Source organism: Euprymna scolopes, chromosome 30, assembly GCF_053919585.1.
Source record: "Euprymna scolopes isolate OS-2025 chromosome 30, ASM5391958v1, whole genome shotgun sequence".
Classification (NCBI taxonomy): Eukaryota; Metazoa; Mollusca; class Cephalopoda; order Sepiida; family Sepiolidae; genus Euprymna; species Euprymna scolopes.
Genome location: NC_136511.1, coordinates 20,800,601 through 20,817,463, shown reverse-complemented (window position 1 = coordinate 20,817,463; position 16,863 = coordinate 20,800,601). Strand labels below are relative to the sequence as shown.

The following is a 16,863-nucleotide window of genomic DNA, read 5'->3' as shown; positions in this document are numbered from 1 at the left end:
GGCGCCTTGTTGTACGTGGTATGAACTAGTTAGGTTGTATTCGTCTTGATAATAAAAGTTGTTTATATTTTTTTTCTGTAAAGCCCGACATACTCACGCTTGAATAAATTATAACATAAAACCAACGACTAATAACTTAGCACGGGCGCGAACCTCTCACCATACATAAAAAAAAGCTTATGTATATATACTAAACACTGTTTGGGTTAACTCCCTATTTTCTTGTAATTATACATTCGTAATGAAAATCTGCGAAGTCACAAATATTATGCATATCATAGAGTCCATACACCTGGATAAAATAGGGCCATCACTGTAAGATAACCGTCGCATCCCGAAAACAACGCGCAGAAAATTTAAAGGTAATTTCGAAGAGAAGTATTCGTATAAAAAAAAATAATTACGTTTTTATTATTAATGCATTATGAATATTGTATATTCAGCGTTTTTTTAATTTTCATACGGCATAAAAACATTCAAATTCAAACGAGAATAGTGTTTATACATTTTTGATTAATTTTGTATATCCTGATTTAAGTCTAAATCCTGTAAAACAACTCTTGCTACTAGTGCGGAGAGTGATCCGCGCTATTTTTTTAAATCGTATTTCCAAGTTTAATTAAAATTTTACGGTGTGTTTTTTTTTTCAGTTGTAAGGTTAAAGTATGGAATAGGTACAAAACACCCTCCCCATGTTAAGAATGGCTTTTTAAATGTTTACGTCCGGATCACACTCTGCACTTGTACCCAACTTTTATTTCGGTAATTTTCAATCACAAATCAATATATATTTTAATGTTCGGAGTTGTAGCCGGAATTGACTTACAATTAAATAACTTAAGTAAAACTAATTTTTAAAATCTGTATATTTCGCCAACTGTGTGAATATACACACTAAATTTGCCAAAACTTTAATCTCGATATTTTTTAATAGGATTTAAGTTAAATTAAACTTAGTACTCCTGCAGAGAGTGATCTGTGCTGAAATAATGTTATTTAAAAAGCCATTCTTAACATGTGGAGGGCGTTTTGTACCTATTCAGTACTTTAACCTTACAATTGAATTTAAAAAAAAAAAACTTTAAATGTAGAAATACGATTTAAAAAAAAATAGCACGGATAACTCTTTGCATTAATACCTTAAAATTTTATGGTATTTTTATTTTAGAAGGCGGAGAGTATTTAAACAAGTTCTCCCACTACGTTAAGAATATTTCTAAATGCGTTTTCAGCACGATCCGCGAACTGGAGTATTACAACCTTTGTAAACGGCACAAGCCCCCCCCCCTTTTCTGCGAAAACAATTGATAAGATTAATGGGGGTTTATTACTGTACACATAGATTCGAAAAAGTTGTAAAAAAAAATGTTATCAAAGGCAAGATAAGTTACTTTTCTACCTAACTGGATATATTTTTCGTGTTTGTATTCAATGTAACATGTTTATTCAGCTCGAAAAGCATACAGTGTTTACCGATGTATTGGAAAATTCAAAATGGCGCCCGAAACTCTCTTTAACACGGTAAGTTCAGGAAAATATGTTATAAATAATAAACTAGACAAAATACTGTTAGAAATTCGCTCAATATATGTTACCGTGACATAACTTGACATATATTCGGTGTTTTTTAAATAGTATTTTATCTAGTTTATTATTTATAACACCTTTTGCCAAACTTACCAAGTTAAAGAGTGTCGGGCGCCATTTTGAATTTTCCAATACATCGGTAAACACTGCATGTTTTTCGAGCTGAATAAACATGTTACATTGAATAAAAACCAATGTATCCAGTTTGGTAGAAAAGTAACTGATCTTACCTTTGCTAATATTTATTTCTAATATATTTGTTAGACAACTTTTTCGAATCTGTGTACAGTAATACAAACCCGACTAATGTCTATATATGGCGTTGCATTTTTGACTCCTGATAATCAAGAGACACTTTTACCATCCCCTCTGCAGTCGAGAAGCAACTGTATTTTTTAAGCATCTAATACTGAATATAAACAAGTTTTATATCTTCTCCACAATTTTGTATTTTACTCAATTTTTATACGATTTCTAAGTTTATTAAAACCTTGGTACTCAGGCAGAGTGACCCGTGCTGAAATAACGTTATTTAAAAAAAACATTCTTAACGAGGGAAGGTTTTTTTTTTCTTTTTTTAACCTGTTCTGTACTTTAACCTTACAATTGAATGAATAAAAAAAAACTTTAGGAATACGATTTAAAAAAGAAAAAAAAAAGCGCGGATCACTCTGCATTAGCATTGGACTCTTTAATCGGACTTGAAGTGATTTTTTCCCCCCTCTCAAAGAAAAATTGGGCCTGGATCTGATCTTAAACTATATCCATATGTGAGACCCCAGCTTCCGGGCTTTGGAGTGTTGAGCTACTCTTTAATTACCATTGGTCCCTGGTCCACTTTGAACTGGAGTGGTAGTATCTGTTAGGGTCCCAACTATGGGTTAAATAGAAACCGACTTGAAAACAAATGTTCTATTAAATTTTTCTGAATCTTTGGATTTGGCATTAAATAACCTGAAAAGGGTTGATATGCCGTTAAACAACCAACCAAAGAATTGGATACACTTAAATATCGCTTAGTATAGCAAGTTTACCTCGACATATGCAGAGTTGAATATAACTGAAATTCTTTCTACCAGGAAGACCTCCACTTTTGTCAACCGGTACCTGTACAGTTTGATCAATACAATAAAAAATAGAAATATTGAAAAAGTTATATTGTACGTATCCGTTATGGAATGAAGTTTTCCGATAAAAATTCACTTGATTTATTTATTTAATTTTTTTTTTTTTTTTTTTTACAGCTGCAAAAACAATTTTATAACCGAGATGAGGGTACACATGTTTGAACTTTTACCCCATGATAAATGGAGGCACCACGGAGATAACTCGGCACAAATCGTCGACACCCAACAATGTTAAATAATAGCTTTTTTTTTTTGGTATTCAAACATGGCTACCTTCATCTCGCTGTCATGTTTTTTGCTGTATAACTAAAACAAAACTACTTGATCTAAACGATCTTTTTTCTTTTTCCCCGAACTTCATTCCGTAATGGTACGTACAATATGATTGTCTTTTTTTTTTTAATATCGAGATACAATTGTACAAGTTATAATCAAATTTATAGATAAAAATGTCTCCATGAGATCGGCATAGCTAGATCACTAAGGGAGTATTTCCAAACGGAGGAATGGAATATAAAAGGGGCTGAGACAAACTAGAATGCAATAAAAACTTCAGTAAACAATGTTTCTATTCGAAAAATACTCTTACTTATTCTTTAAGAATATTTTGTCTTTTTGTTTTTATATAACCATTTTCATAACGTTTTAAAGCGTTTATTAGATGTCAAGTACCACAAAATCTAAATGCATTTCATAGAAATCGAACTCTTAATCTACAACGAATGAAAAGAAAATCCAGTCTAATTTGTATCGAATTTTCGTATAATGAAAAATTTTATTGGCGATTACTAATCGGTTAAAACTTTTCTATAAAAAAAATGCGTTTATATTTTCAAATGACGAATCTTTTTTTGTTTTTTCCTCAAGTTGTGTCATGGTACACCCCTACTTCCACTTTTTCAATCCGAAACTATTTAGTAATATTCAAACTGGACATTATAGTTCCAGTGTCACAATACAAATGACTTCCCTAGCATATCGAACTCTTAAATTGTTTGATCCAACATTGATTATTTGTGCACACTCGTTGCCGAACTGAGATCAAAGTTTCCTATTACAAGCTAAATGATTACCTAAATAACTTTCTTTCAGATGGCTGATGGTGAGGCAATTCGTACAGGTCAAACAAACTTGCCAAGCGGACATCAAATTTACGATTTGATCACTGCAAACAATCTTGATGAATACGTTCAATATTTAATCCGTTAACACCGCGTAATTGTCAGTCAATTGTCTACCAAAAGGTCTAGAACAAGTTCTTGTAGACACAGGAACTCTGTTCTCGAGATATAGTGAGGTATATCTAAGACAAATATGGACAGAGATCTCTGGGGGGGGGGGTCACACCGGCAGCCATAAATCTGTCTGCGCTAGGAGTCACTGTCGATAAACTGGACACTGTGATATTAATAACCCTAACCCTAACCGGTTTGAAGACTTCCCTAATTCTCTAAAAATGCATTTTATATTTTTAAACATTTTCTTTTCAAATGAAATTCCTATCTGTTTTCAGACGTTTGACACCTTTCGTTTTTCGTGATTTGTGACATTTGAATTCCAACATTCTAAATTTAATCCGGAATTTAAGTTACCCATGATTTCTACGAATCAAACTCTTACATATATCTACTTTAAATTAGTGTGACCCGGATATAAGAGACCCCGGATACAAGAGATGTTCTATGGTCCCAAATAAGAGCCTGTGTTTATGTATAGTGTAAGCTGGATATAAGAGCTGTTGGGTCCCCGGATAAGTATCTTATATCCGGGTTTGCATTTAAAGCCTTGTATGCAGATACCTGAATTTAGGTGAAATAACTTAAAAGCTTTGTAAATGAAGCGTGATAGTCGCACACGTAAAACGATAATTTACTGGTTGATTGAAATAAGTTCTTACAAATAGGACATTAACACTTAACAGAATAGAATTCCCCTGGTGTAATTGATGTTGTATTTATGCTGACGGCACTACAATCTATGGTAGTACAAAGACCATAAACTACCAAGTTCTCTCAGATGCTCATCTGATCTTGAGCACGTTGTACAATCGGGGAAAAGGTGGCTGGTTACTTATAATGCATCTAAAACAAAGCTTCTATCTCTACATCAACGCTCTGATGCACATCTGACATCAATTAAAGAGGTTTGATGTTTTGACAAGCTTCTGGGCAATTTATAAAATCCCCACTATTTATTTTTACTACGCTTTAATCACATTGACTAATGTATACCCATGAACCCTTATCCTCGAATGCCCCCGAGCCTTGATAAGTGGTTATTCGTTTTGAAAAAAAAAAACTATGTCTGACAGCGTGACTCCGGCTTGGAACTCCCTCTAGTGTTTTGAATGATTAAAGGTGGTTGTATGGTCCAAACTGCTTCCATTAATTTTTTTTTCTACTTTATTCATTTCGAAAGAATTCTTCAGTTTCCAACAAGGTGTTTTGTAAATTTTTATTTTTGTGGCGGAGATAATCGCTATTTCTACCTTGTCCATCACCCAAGACTATATACATACCTCGATTAAGGATTTATATTCGACCTTCAAAGAGATTAGACAATCCATTAATTATTCGGTTCCCGCTTATTTTGCGGTGAATTAAGTTCTATGCAGTTCTACGTCCATCCTTTTAGGTATTGCCTTCTCTTTCAGGGGGCAATTTTCCAGTTAAATGTTTTAGGCGTTCTTGCTTGAAAATATCGACAGGCTGCTAAGGCTCATTTTGCAGGTCTGTGCCCTTTCCTCGTATGTGCTGACTTCTCAATCCTGCTTTCCGACCCTGGTGTGTAAGCTTCTTAAGTGGGAGATCAACCCACCCACCCAAGAATATACCCACAAGATAAAATTGTTTCGTTTTTTTCTTTTTGGTTCCTGTTACGTTTTCATTATTTCATAAGTACTTAAATTGAAGACTCCATTGTAAATATCGATGTGAAATTGTGTTTTCCTTGTGCCTCATAAAATGACTAGGTTCATAAGTATAATTACATTATTTAATTTTAGGGTAAAATTTACCTTTTCCGTTAGTAAATTAGAGGGTAACAATTTCCAAATTCTAAAGATATGATTAGCAAATATCACGACTGAATCGTAAAAACTATAGCAAAACCGTTCGAAATAAAATATACTCATGTAAGCATGAGGCAGTTTTCAAAATGTTTAAGTTTTCCTTATTTAATTAAGGGTAAAATTATTTTAAGTGTATTCCCGTCAGCAAACATATACACACAGGGTGTCCACAAAGTCTGCCTACATTATGTAGCCAGACTTTGTGGACACCCTGTGTGTGTATATATATATATATATATATATATATATATATATATATATATATATATATAATTATTGTTAAATAAACATGTTTACAAACAGCCATTTGTTTCTAACAGATATCATCAGGCAGCGACTTGACTATTCAAATGTTCAATGAATAATCTGATGATATCTGTTGTTTGATTGAAACAATTGGCTGTTTGTAGCAACGGGATGTAAACATGTTTATTTAACAATAAATAAGTATTATTAGCTCTTTTTATTGAGCACTATCTAACAACCTCGTTGAATACCAAAAACCCGAGTATATATATATATATATATATATATATATATATATATATATATATATATATTCGCACATATTTTATTGAAGAGGATCTTCTTTTTACGATCTCTTTCGAATTTTTCTTGTTTTCGTACAAGCATTTTTGTTGTGGGATCCAAAGTTGTTATAAAGTCCCCTAGTTTACCGAACGTTTTCGGTCTCGATTGACCATCGTCAGGGTTGTTCTTCCTGTGCATCCTACATATTTATTGATTTGTTCTCTGTCGTTTTACTGTTTTTATTACTAATTTACTATGTAGTTTCACCTAATTCGAATTCCCCCCTTCCTCTTCACCTATTCTAACACGATAAAGAGGAAGGGGGAATTCGAATTAGGTGAAACTACATAGTAAATTAGTAATAAAAACAGTGAAACGACAGAACAAATCAATAAGTAGGATGCACAGGAAGAACAACCCTGACGATGGTCAATCGAGACCGAAAACGTTCGGTAAACTAGGGGACTTTATAAAAACTTTGGATCGCACAACAAAAATACTTGTACGAAAACAAATTCGAAAGATCATAAAAAGAATGATCCTCTTCAATGAAATATGCGCGAATAATGAAATTCTGCCTAAATATCTCAGGATAGTGAACGAAACGTAAAAACATTCAAATAAAAATATTTTCAAAAACTAATACAAATATTTTTCTTTCAGATGGCTGACAGTGCGGCAATTCGTACACGCCAAAGAAATTTACCAAGCGGGCAGATAATTTACGATTTGATCACTGCAAACGATCTTGATGGAATACGTTCAATATTTACTCCGTTAACATTACGTAATCGTCAGTCAATCGTCCATCAAAAGGTCTTCAACAAAAGCTATCTCGTATACGCGTGCGAACTCGGTTCTCGAGATATAGTGAGGTATCTCTTAGACGAATGTGGAGCAGAGATGTCTGAGAGTCACACCGGTGGCTATAAATCTACGTCTGCACTAGAAGTAGTTGTCGATAAACTGGACATTACGATGATTGTGATATTAATAAGCCGCGGAATCGTCAAAATGTATAGGAATGATGTGGTATTAGCTTCTAATGAAGTTTACAATAACAGATACTATTATTTGTCATCGCTATTGGTGTATTTTACCAATTGTTTTGAACGAGAGCACTTCTTTCCACGGGAATTTGGAGATATTGTGTCGGATGAACCCAAAATGCCGTACGTATTTACCTGGATAACCAATATGATTTTGTCCAGTAGGAGCGAAGACTTTTTATCTGCTGCGGTTTTAGGAAATACTAGTGTTATGAAGACATTACTGGCGGAAGGCATAAATAAAGATATACGCACAGAATTTGAGGATAACGCATTGAGTGTCACCATCTGTAATGGTGATAGAAACGCTGAACATTTCCTGATGAATTATAAGGTATACTCTGTACGGGAATATGTGATGGCCCTTGAGTCCTCAGGAGCCAAATTAATAGTATTTCGCTCCCAATTTGAGAAAGGTCTGAGATGCTGGCGAAAGGCACTACGAATTCGAAATGAAAATTTCTTGGGCCTTTCCGATAAGTGGAAGACGAGATTGATGACTGATCTTGGGTTAGAATTTCAAACCGAAGCTGAACTGGGCCGTATGCAGAGTAAGGTGAAAGATCTCTATATCCAGGGATTGATAGTCCTCCGCCGTTTGCTTTCTTGCTTTAGTGGAATTCTTGTCCATGCTTACATGACTGTGGCCACATACGACGTGTTTCAAACGGACATATTCATGTGTATCGAAGTGCTCGCCGAACTATTTGAGTTCCCATCTGAAACCGGTCAACGCTTCCGAACTCCGTCCCGCAGATCGGTTGACACCATGAACTACATACTTCGTACTCGCTTCGTCAGTCAATCCTCTGTCATTGATGAAGTTGTATTTACATTCCGGAATCTGATTGTTTTCCTGGATGATAATGAGTGGGGAGTGAGGCTTAGGGGCGCGCCGGATTTTTATGCAATCGTATACGTTCAGCTTCTGGAACTTGTTCTTGAAAACCTAATGGAGATTCAAAAGTTTGATCTTTCCGATGAGGATAATGCTTGGATGAAAGAAGCGGTTGGCAATATTCAACGCAATCATAGGTATCCGTACTCTACAACGCTGCTGCATATGGCGGTTAAAGGTAAATATCCACTTTCGCTCATTAAATTCATCCTCGGTTGCTCCACCGATGCTAACTGCCTTGACTCCGAGAACAACACTCCGCTCCATGTTGCTGCTGGATACGTACAAGATGATGCTCATCTTTCGTCGCTCGTTAATTTGCTTGTAGACGCAGGCGGCCATGTTGATGCGGTTAATATGGTCAACAGGACTCCATTGATGGACTTGGAATCCAGAGGCATTATAAGAAACCCTATAAATTTTATGTCTTTGCAATGTCTGGCTGCTCGGAATATTTGTGAATCTGGCACCGAGATTCCAAATGCATATCCGAAAATATTGACCAGATTCATAAAACTTCATTCACGATAAAAAAATCTATAATTCCCCTCGAACTTTCCGGTTTTAAAAAAAATCGGTGTTCGATATTTTTTTTTTTTTTTACAACGTATTGATTCTTAAAATTTTACTCGTTTTTAATGCAGACATTTTTAAGAATTTATTATTTATTTATTGTTTTGTATAATTTGTCGGTCATCGGCTAATAGTCTGAATGTATAACAAAATATTAAAAACGTAGAATTACGTCCAAAACTGTTTTTATACAAATCCTTTTCTTAGGATCAAGAAAGCTACACTAAATGACCTTTTAAGGTAAATGGTTCTATTCCAAATGTTTTTAGATAGGATGTCTAAATGTAGCATTTTCCTTAAGTTCGCTTAAACACTGAAGATCATTTCGGCTTGCACGTTACACACACACACACACACACACACACACATATATATATTATATATAAAGTATAATTTTAACCGATTTTAATTTACATTCTGTGTTATTTTGAATCGTTTTCTCTATCATCGCAACAATCAGCTAATGTAATCACATAACCATAGTACGTTATCACCTTTTTTCTACTTGAAATAATGGAATGGTTGAACAAAAAAAATAATTTCCTGCTGTTTTCTATATTACTAGTAAAACTAGTCTTTCAAACAATCAATGTGTAGTATTTGTCCTGCCAACGAATGCTAATTATATGGATACTGCAAGGAGAAAGTAGGGGCTTTTGAGTTTCTTTATAAACTCCAATGGTTTTTGAAAACCGTAACATCAAGATTAACCCATCGGTTTCAGCTGTTTTATGAAAAGGACGCCAAATAATTTTAAAATCTGTAGGACAGTTTAGAATAGTACTGCTTCCTGTATAATGCACTTCTCAAAATTTCTTGAAGTTATTCTATCGATTCTTACTAACATAACAATTTAAATATTCGGTTAAATTCCAGTAAAGTTTTATTTTACTATTTTTTTTTTTTTTTTTTTTTTTTTTTTTTTTTTTTAATTCAAAACGTTTTTCTAAGTTTCTTGTCAGAATTAAAAGGATTATTCATCAGAAAAAAAAAACTCCGCACAACATTAAATTATTATAATAGTTAATTTAAACTAACGTGTTAAAATATTCACACTTGGGACGCTCACGTTGAATTCAGATAGTAATATTGAAGCAATCAAGGCAAGAATTTGATATTTTTTACTCTTTAGTTTTAAAAACGCTTTTAACAGTAAATTTTCTTAAATAACGCATTGTTTCTTGTTCAAGTCTTCTACGTTAGCAAAACTTTGCCGTGTCAAACACTTGGTACTTCGTCCTTGTCCAGCCATGTATAGAACGCGTCTTTTCCAGTCGCTCTCGGGCCACTTGTGCAATGCGTCTTTTTCTTCTTCCCTTTCTTTCCTTGCTGTGGTGTCATCTCACACACGTCTCTTATTTGCATACAGCTGCTGTCGCTGTCATACACGCATCCGCGCCCTCTTACAAATTGATTGCAATTTATTTTAAAAATTGATACATAAATGAGTGAGATACGCAATTTAAGTTAATATATATATTTTTTAACTATGAATATGAAACCTACATTGTGATTATGAAATTCCTCAATTAGAAAAGACCACCATAGTTACTGGGAATGAGATAAGGTTGCCAGCTTCTAAAATAAACTTAAATGTTAGTTTAATTTATACAGACTTAAAATTGTTTTAGAGAATTCCTCTTTATATTTTACCCTATATGATTTCAAATGTTGAATTACTTTGCTGTAATCGGCTGAAATTTAAACCAAAACATTCACCGCTAAAGACTTAGAAATTTAGTCTTCTGAGTATTCGCCAAATGAATAAAATAGTGCGAATAATTTAGCTACTTCTAGCTAAAAATATGTGCAGAGAATTTAGTCTGTTTACTCCTTCCAAGGTCAACTGTTTATTTTTTTTAGTTTTGACCCTTAAGCAACTACTTTTACAGGTTAAAAGTCAAATCAAGTGTTCCCGAGGTCCAAATATATAATCCATTTAATTTTATTACGATTCATTGAACTACTCTATTCATCTAGACATTAACGTTTCGGTTGATGTAACCCCCGACTTTCTTCATGTGTATATTGTCGAACTGGAATTTAGACGGAATTTCTAGCGGAACCCTTAACTTACCGGGAGTAGCATGCTCCTGTTCCGTCAGCCATTACTGGAAAGAAGTCCCAAGTAATTCGCCCACATTGAGGGTTGAGCCTTCAGTAGAATATCACTTTTTACATTTTCTTTTGTCCTAAATTACTCTACGGGTACTTGTGGTCAATTCTAGTAAAAAATTCAAGAGCCTTACAACCTATTTAATTTCTAGTTGTTATAAATGTCACTTATACTATACATGTTACTGTACTGTTTAGTTGGACAAACTTATTACTTGTGTGTGGATAGATAGATAGATAGATACATATATCTTTAGTCAGGTCATGTCATATGCTACTGGTACCATGTAACCCATTACTACCTGCCTCATTGTCGGGTCACCGGCGACTAAACTGGTTCCACCCCACAAGACTTGTTTTGTGAGGAGGCTGGCTAATCTCCCTGAAGGATTAAAAACAAGACCTTTCAAAGGGGGCGAATAAACCCTTTTTCGGGGTCACCGGTCAATTAGCACCAAATGTGTGTTGGGGTGGAGAGGGTTCCCTTAAGCCGTGGTGAAGGCCACTTTTCTAGAAGCAAATCTGATTTTTTAAAAAATAATAATAAAGCGGGAGACCAGTACCCGCATTAAGTTACTCTGCAGTTTAACTTGTTGCTGGCTATGTTGCTCTTGCTTGTTGGTTAACCGAGAGAGAGAGAGAGAGACCTTGCTGTCGAACATCATCTGTGTATAGATACTCCCTCATGCATGTCTATAAAAATGGTCCTGTGGCGATGGAAGTCATTTTTGTGCTCATGGACTTTAAGTGTCTGAGGGAATTGCACTCGTCCGACAAGACGTTGCAATGATTATATACACACGTACCCACAGAATATAGTAATACACATACACACACACTAATATAGTAATGCACACACAATACACACACAATAATATATTAATATATATATATATATATATACACACACACAATAATATATTAATATATATATATATATATATATATATTATTATTATTTCATACAAATATGCGGTGTGTGAGATTTTCATCCTAGATTCTAAGCAACCATCAATAAATAACGTGAAAAAAAAAAATGAAAGTTTTTTTTTTTTTTTTTTTTTTTTTTTTTTTTTTTTTTTTTTTTTTTTTTTTTGTCGCCATTTTTCCAGGCCCGGGGGCAACTCAAGTGTTAATGAGGGTACAGTGATCAACTAGAACAAGTCGTCATCGTTTGTGGAAATTCGGTAAATTGGATTACTTAAGGGGAAGGCTCCTCAAGAATTTGTTCACGTTGGACTTGAGGACAACCATATTGTATTTAAGAACTCTCCATCAAAAGAAATATGAAAATTAGTTAATTTTAATCGTTCGCATTTTTATATTGTATTACATTTTCACTCCAAACAAATCACATTGCCACTTTGTTGTAGGGAGCTACTATCAGGGACATAGGCATCGGGGTACTGTGTAGGGAGTTGGGCAGCAAGCTGTCGGTTCACATTACACTTGAACTTCTGCATGTCAGTACAGTTGGAAGCAGGGACCCAAAAGGGAATTCGAAAGTCTAGCTGTCCTGGGTAAGAAACTAGAGTAGAAGGCTCTCTTACACCTGGGGATCTCTACTGTGAAGGGGTGGGATTTAGCTGCTTGGGGGGCACAAGTGCTCGCAATTCGTCAGAGAATTCACCGTTAAAGTACTTAAATTAATGTATTATATACTTTATATTACGTCACATTTTCACATAATACATCCCTACTTATACTCCCTCCAAAACCCAAGCTCGGATTAAATAAACAAAAAAAAAATCCCACAAATGCACGTTATGCGTGTGGAGGTATTAAGGTTTTATTTTTTATTTTTATTTTAATGCCTCCGATAAGTCTCATAATGGAAAATATCCGATTAAAATACCAAACGACCCGATTTTGACCAAAACATCAGAAGTCCATGTGAGGAATTTTATCACTTCACAAGCACAATATGTATAAAAATCAACAATATGTTCTTTAATAATACAGGGACGCATTCGAAATTTATATTCCCGTTTAGAGAACAATTGGACTATGGTACTTGACTTTGCATTTAATGTGAATCACCATGTTAAGCTCGCATAAAATCGGCACAGTTCAACGCATGTTAAGTACTGTAGAAAGTCACTGCGTGGATGCATGTAAAACTATTTTCTAGTACATCAGGGGAAGTAAGCAGCCTTAATTAAATAATTGAAAATTTCACAAATCTCTATTAAAAAAAAAAAAAATAAATATATATATATATATATATATATATATATATATATATATATAATTGAAAAAAATAAAGTAAATTGAAAGTATGGAAAATGTGTTCGTATATATGTGAAGAGTTGAAAACAGGCGTGGAAAAAATTTAAACTTTGGTAAATCGAAATACGTAGGGCATAAACTGATAAAAATGATAAATCCGCGATTCTTTTCAAACTTAAAAAATGTAATAATAGAATAGCTATCTATAATCCATGAGAAATTTAATTTTATTTTTCCATATTACTGTAGATACATTCATTGAGGATACCCCTAATATTTCTGCAGATCTAACTCCTAACATAACCATTTCTCTAACCGACACACAAGCAAATAAAATCATCGCTTTTAGAGTACAACGAATGGAACGCCCTCACAAAATATTTCTTAACGTAAAACCAGTGGGCGATTTTTTTTTTTAAATTATTTTACATAATTATTCCATGGAATGTTCCACTCTTATTTAATAGTTATTAAAAACTTACATCTGTCTTAAGTTTGGTTAATAAAATCATATTACTTTAGATTGTCTTGCCACATTTAAATTTATTAAAACAAGTTTAGCAAAAATGGAACCAATAAAATTTGATATAAATAATGCAGAAAAAATATAACATTAATGTCGCATTTACTTTATAAATCGAAAACATCTGATTTTCTTAATATTTTGATCGTATGAGGTTTTCCACATCATCAATCAAGCCTCTGTTTTGAGCTTTGCTATAGCAGTTTATTATATATATATATATATATATATATATATATATATATATATATATACCGATTTTTAGGTGTATAGCAGTTTGTTTCGGATAGGCTCCAGAAATATCTTGGGTGTTTTTTTGGAAGTTGAACAAAAAATACTGTTTTTAAATGTTCTTGGGTTCTTATCGGTATGCATCCGATGAGTATCGGAAAATCTGATTAATGAATGAGCAGCGAGGTTTTGTGCAGCCTAATATCACGAGTTTATTTGACAATTTTAATTACCGCACAAGAAAAACGACTGAGAATAGGTTCTTTGATATAACAGGTATGCGTTGGAAATGAACGCACATTGTTTAGAGCACAACTTAATCATGATACGTTACTCCCAGTGAACCGCGATGTGTCTCCGACTAGAGTAGGCACTCACTCGCTTAGATAGAAGAATGGATTATTTCATGGAGTTTTGTGACAATAAAATTAGTGAAAGTGTGGAACATTAGTTGATCCCCATGCAATCCTAAGCAACGATGGGTCTCCTTCATAATTACATATAATTTGTCACATATAATGAAAAAAATGAATACTTTACACATAATATAAAATAGCATTAAATGCGAATGCAGTAGATAATGTTAAAATATTTAGAAATAAATACCTTAATATTTATTTGAAACAGTCTACATATATTATATTCATCAATAAAAGCATTATTTACATGTTTTCGTTATCAATCCTATATTAAAATGATCCAAACAAGAAATACGTAGATAATTGCGCGAAATCGCTAAATTAACACCGTTTCGCTGACGTAGAACACAATCGCTCGAGTAGGGTAAAATAAAAAAAAAAAACAGGTATTAATTTTTTATTTCTTGCGGATTATTATCCTCATCTTTGTTTTTTCTTAGTTTCACGACGATTCAATAATGAATTCTAATTTGATACATACCATTCTCTACAGACTTGACCATGAAAGATAAGATAATGAATAAACACGAATTTATAAGACCAAAAAATTCAACATTGTTCACCCTTCGGGGCCCGTGGCGCAGTTGATAGACGTTGAACCTCTACGGTTCAAGGTGAGAATTGTCTGAAGATAGCGATTTCAATCCTATTCAAAGCCGGCCAAGGGCTTCCTTGGCCAAAACGTGGTGAGACGACAACCAAGGAAGGCAGTAATTGCAGTCAGGAGATTCATAGTTCCTATACCGTCGCGGTTACCACCTGATGAAGGCCAGAGGAATAGTTGGCCGAAACGTCGTAAAACAACTAAGAAAAAAAGATGAGTATAATAGTCCACAACATAAAAATACTCATCTCAATTATTTTCAATATAATAATAAATGCCAGTTATTTTTATAATCGCTACAACGAAGAAATAAACTACGAGTATCTACCCCTAAACACCGTGTTCGATCCTACTCTTTCTCATAATAATCGCCACCATTTGTTTACGTGGTTAAGATTCGTCCGCAATGCTACAAGGTAAATATGCCAACCTCAAGACGTAACAAAATTTTGGTACATATCGATACTGATGCAGGGAATGAATTGTATTCCTTGATGTAGCCTCGACATATTGAGTTAATCGATGTAATATGGGAAAATAATCAGCCAATACAGAAAACAGTTAATACATATAAAAAATGCAAGTTTTACTCGAGCAAAAATTGACTATTAAAATCAAATAATTTTAGCATTACGGGTCTGCATATTATGCTACAGTGGCCGGGAAAAGACAAGAAGTAACCGGAAGTAGTATGTCATGAGAAATTAAAACGTATACAAACTAATAGTGAATGACAGATTTGAATGTAATCAGGATTTTCTTTCCTCATGAATTTCTCTTTTTTTGTTGTTCAGGACACGTGTCTTAAAATCGAAAAATTATATATTGACTAGAACGCCGGCTGGCTTTGCCCGGTCGTAAAATACGTTTAAATATATTTAAATTCATGCAGGTCTTGTATTTATTATATAGAATTATATAATACAGGGACCTGTAGAAATTCCACAGGGACTTATTCCTATACAATATATTGATGTTGGCATTCTGTAGATATTCTGAACCGCTCTGAGATTATTGTAGCTTTTGTATTTAAACTGTAAAAGTATTTATCTACGATAGCGCAAAGCCCGGTATGAAAAAACGCTTAAAATATATTTTAATTCTTGCAGATTTCGTATATATAGTAATAGAGTTAATGATCTACTAATTTTTCTATAATATAAAGTTGCGATTTCCAAAATAAAAAAAAACAACATGTATCCATATGACTTGGGTTCATTAGCTTTAATCGAAATAAAAACTTATGACAAAATACATCTATGCATAACTTGAGTTTCTTCAGCCATAATCGAAACAAAAACATATGAAGAATTCTTGATAAAATTATTTATACAAAAAAAGGAAAAGAAAAACAATGTCTTTAGTGCCATCAGCTATAACCCAAACCAAAACTTGAAGAATTTTTGCTAAAATTATTTGCCAAAAATGGAAGTGCATGACAAACGACCCGGATGGAAACGTGACACAGACTAAATAGAACACGACGCTTCTATTCGATAAGATCGTGCAGACGTCTTACCTAGATTTAAATGTGATATATGAATGATTCAAGCAAAAAAAGGACGTCAGACAATCAGCAGTGTTTTAGAATTATTAAAAAGATTGTGGTCTTAAAAACATTGCAATGTAATTGAGTTCAGGAGTGTGTCATTAGTTCCTAACACATTTGCAAATCACCAGTTTTTAACAGAAATACGTCGAGGCTACAAGGTATACAGGCCATTCTCTGCATCAGTATCGATATGTTCCAAAAGTTGGTTACGTGTTGAGGTTGGCATTATATTTACGTGGTAGCATTGCGGACAAAATCTTAAAAAAAGAAAAAATGCTTTCTACCAAGAAAAAGAAAAAAGATTAGACAGAAACAAAACTTTTTTTTTCCAAAAAAGTCATTGCCCCCAAATCTA

The 16,863-nt window shown here is 33.7% G+C and overlaps 1 protein-coding gene across 1 annotated transcript; it reads left to right on the top strand.

Annotated features, from left to right (window-relative positions):
• The first annotated feature begins 238 nt into the window (after positions 1-238).
• Positions 239-9,211, top strand: LOC145254694 (protein fem-1 homolog C-like). The gene is made up of 2 exons (XM_080113356.1): positions 239-362; positions 6,979-9,211. Exon 2 carries the CDS (start codon positions 6,979-6,981, stop codon positions 8,791-8,793), a length of 1,815 nt encoding a protein of 604 aa, XP_079969482.1. The 5' UTR covers positions 239-362; the 3' UTR covers positions 8,794-9,211.
• Positions 9,212-16,863: the final 7,652 nt, after the last annotated feature.

Coding starts and splice junctions, on each gene's coding strand:
- LOC145254694 (XM_080113356.1), top strand. CDS start 6,979: ATGGCTGACAGTGCGGCAATTCGTACACGCCAAAGAAATTTACCAAGC.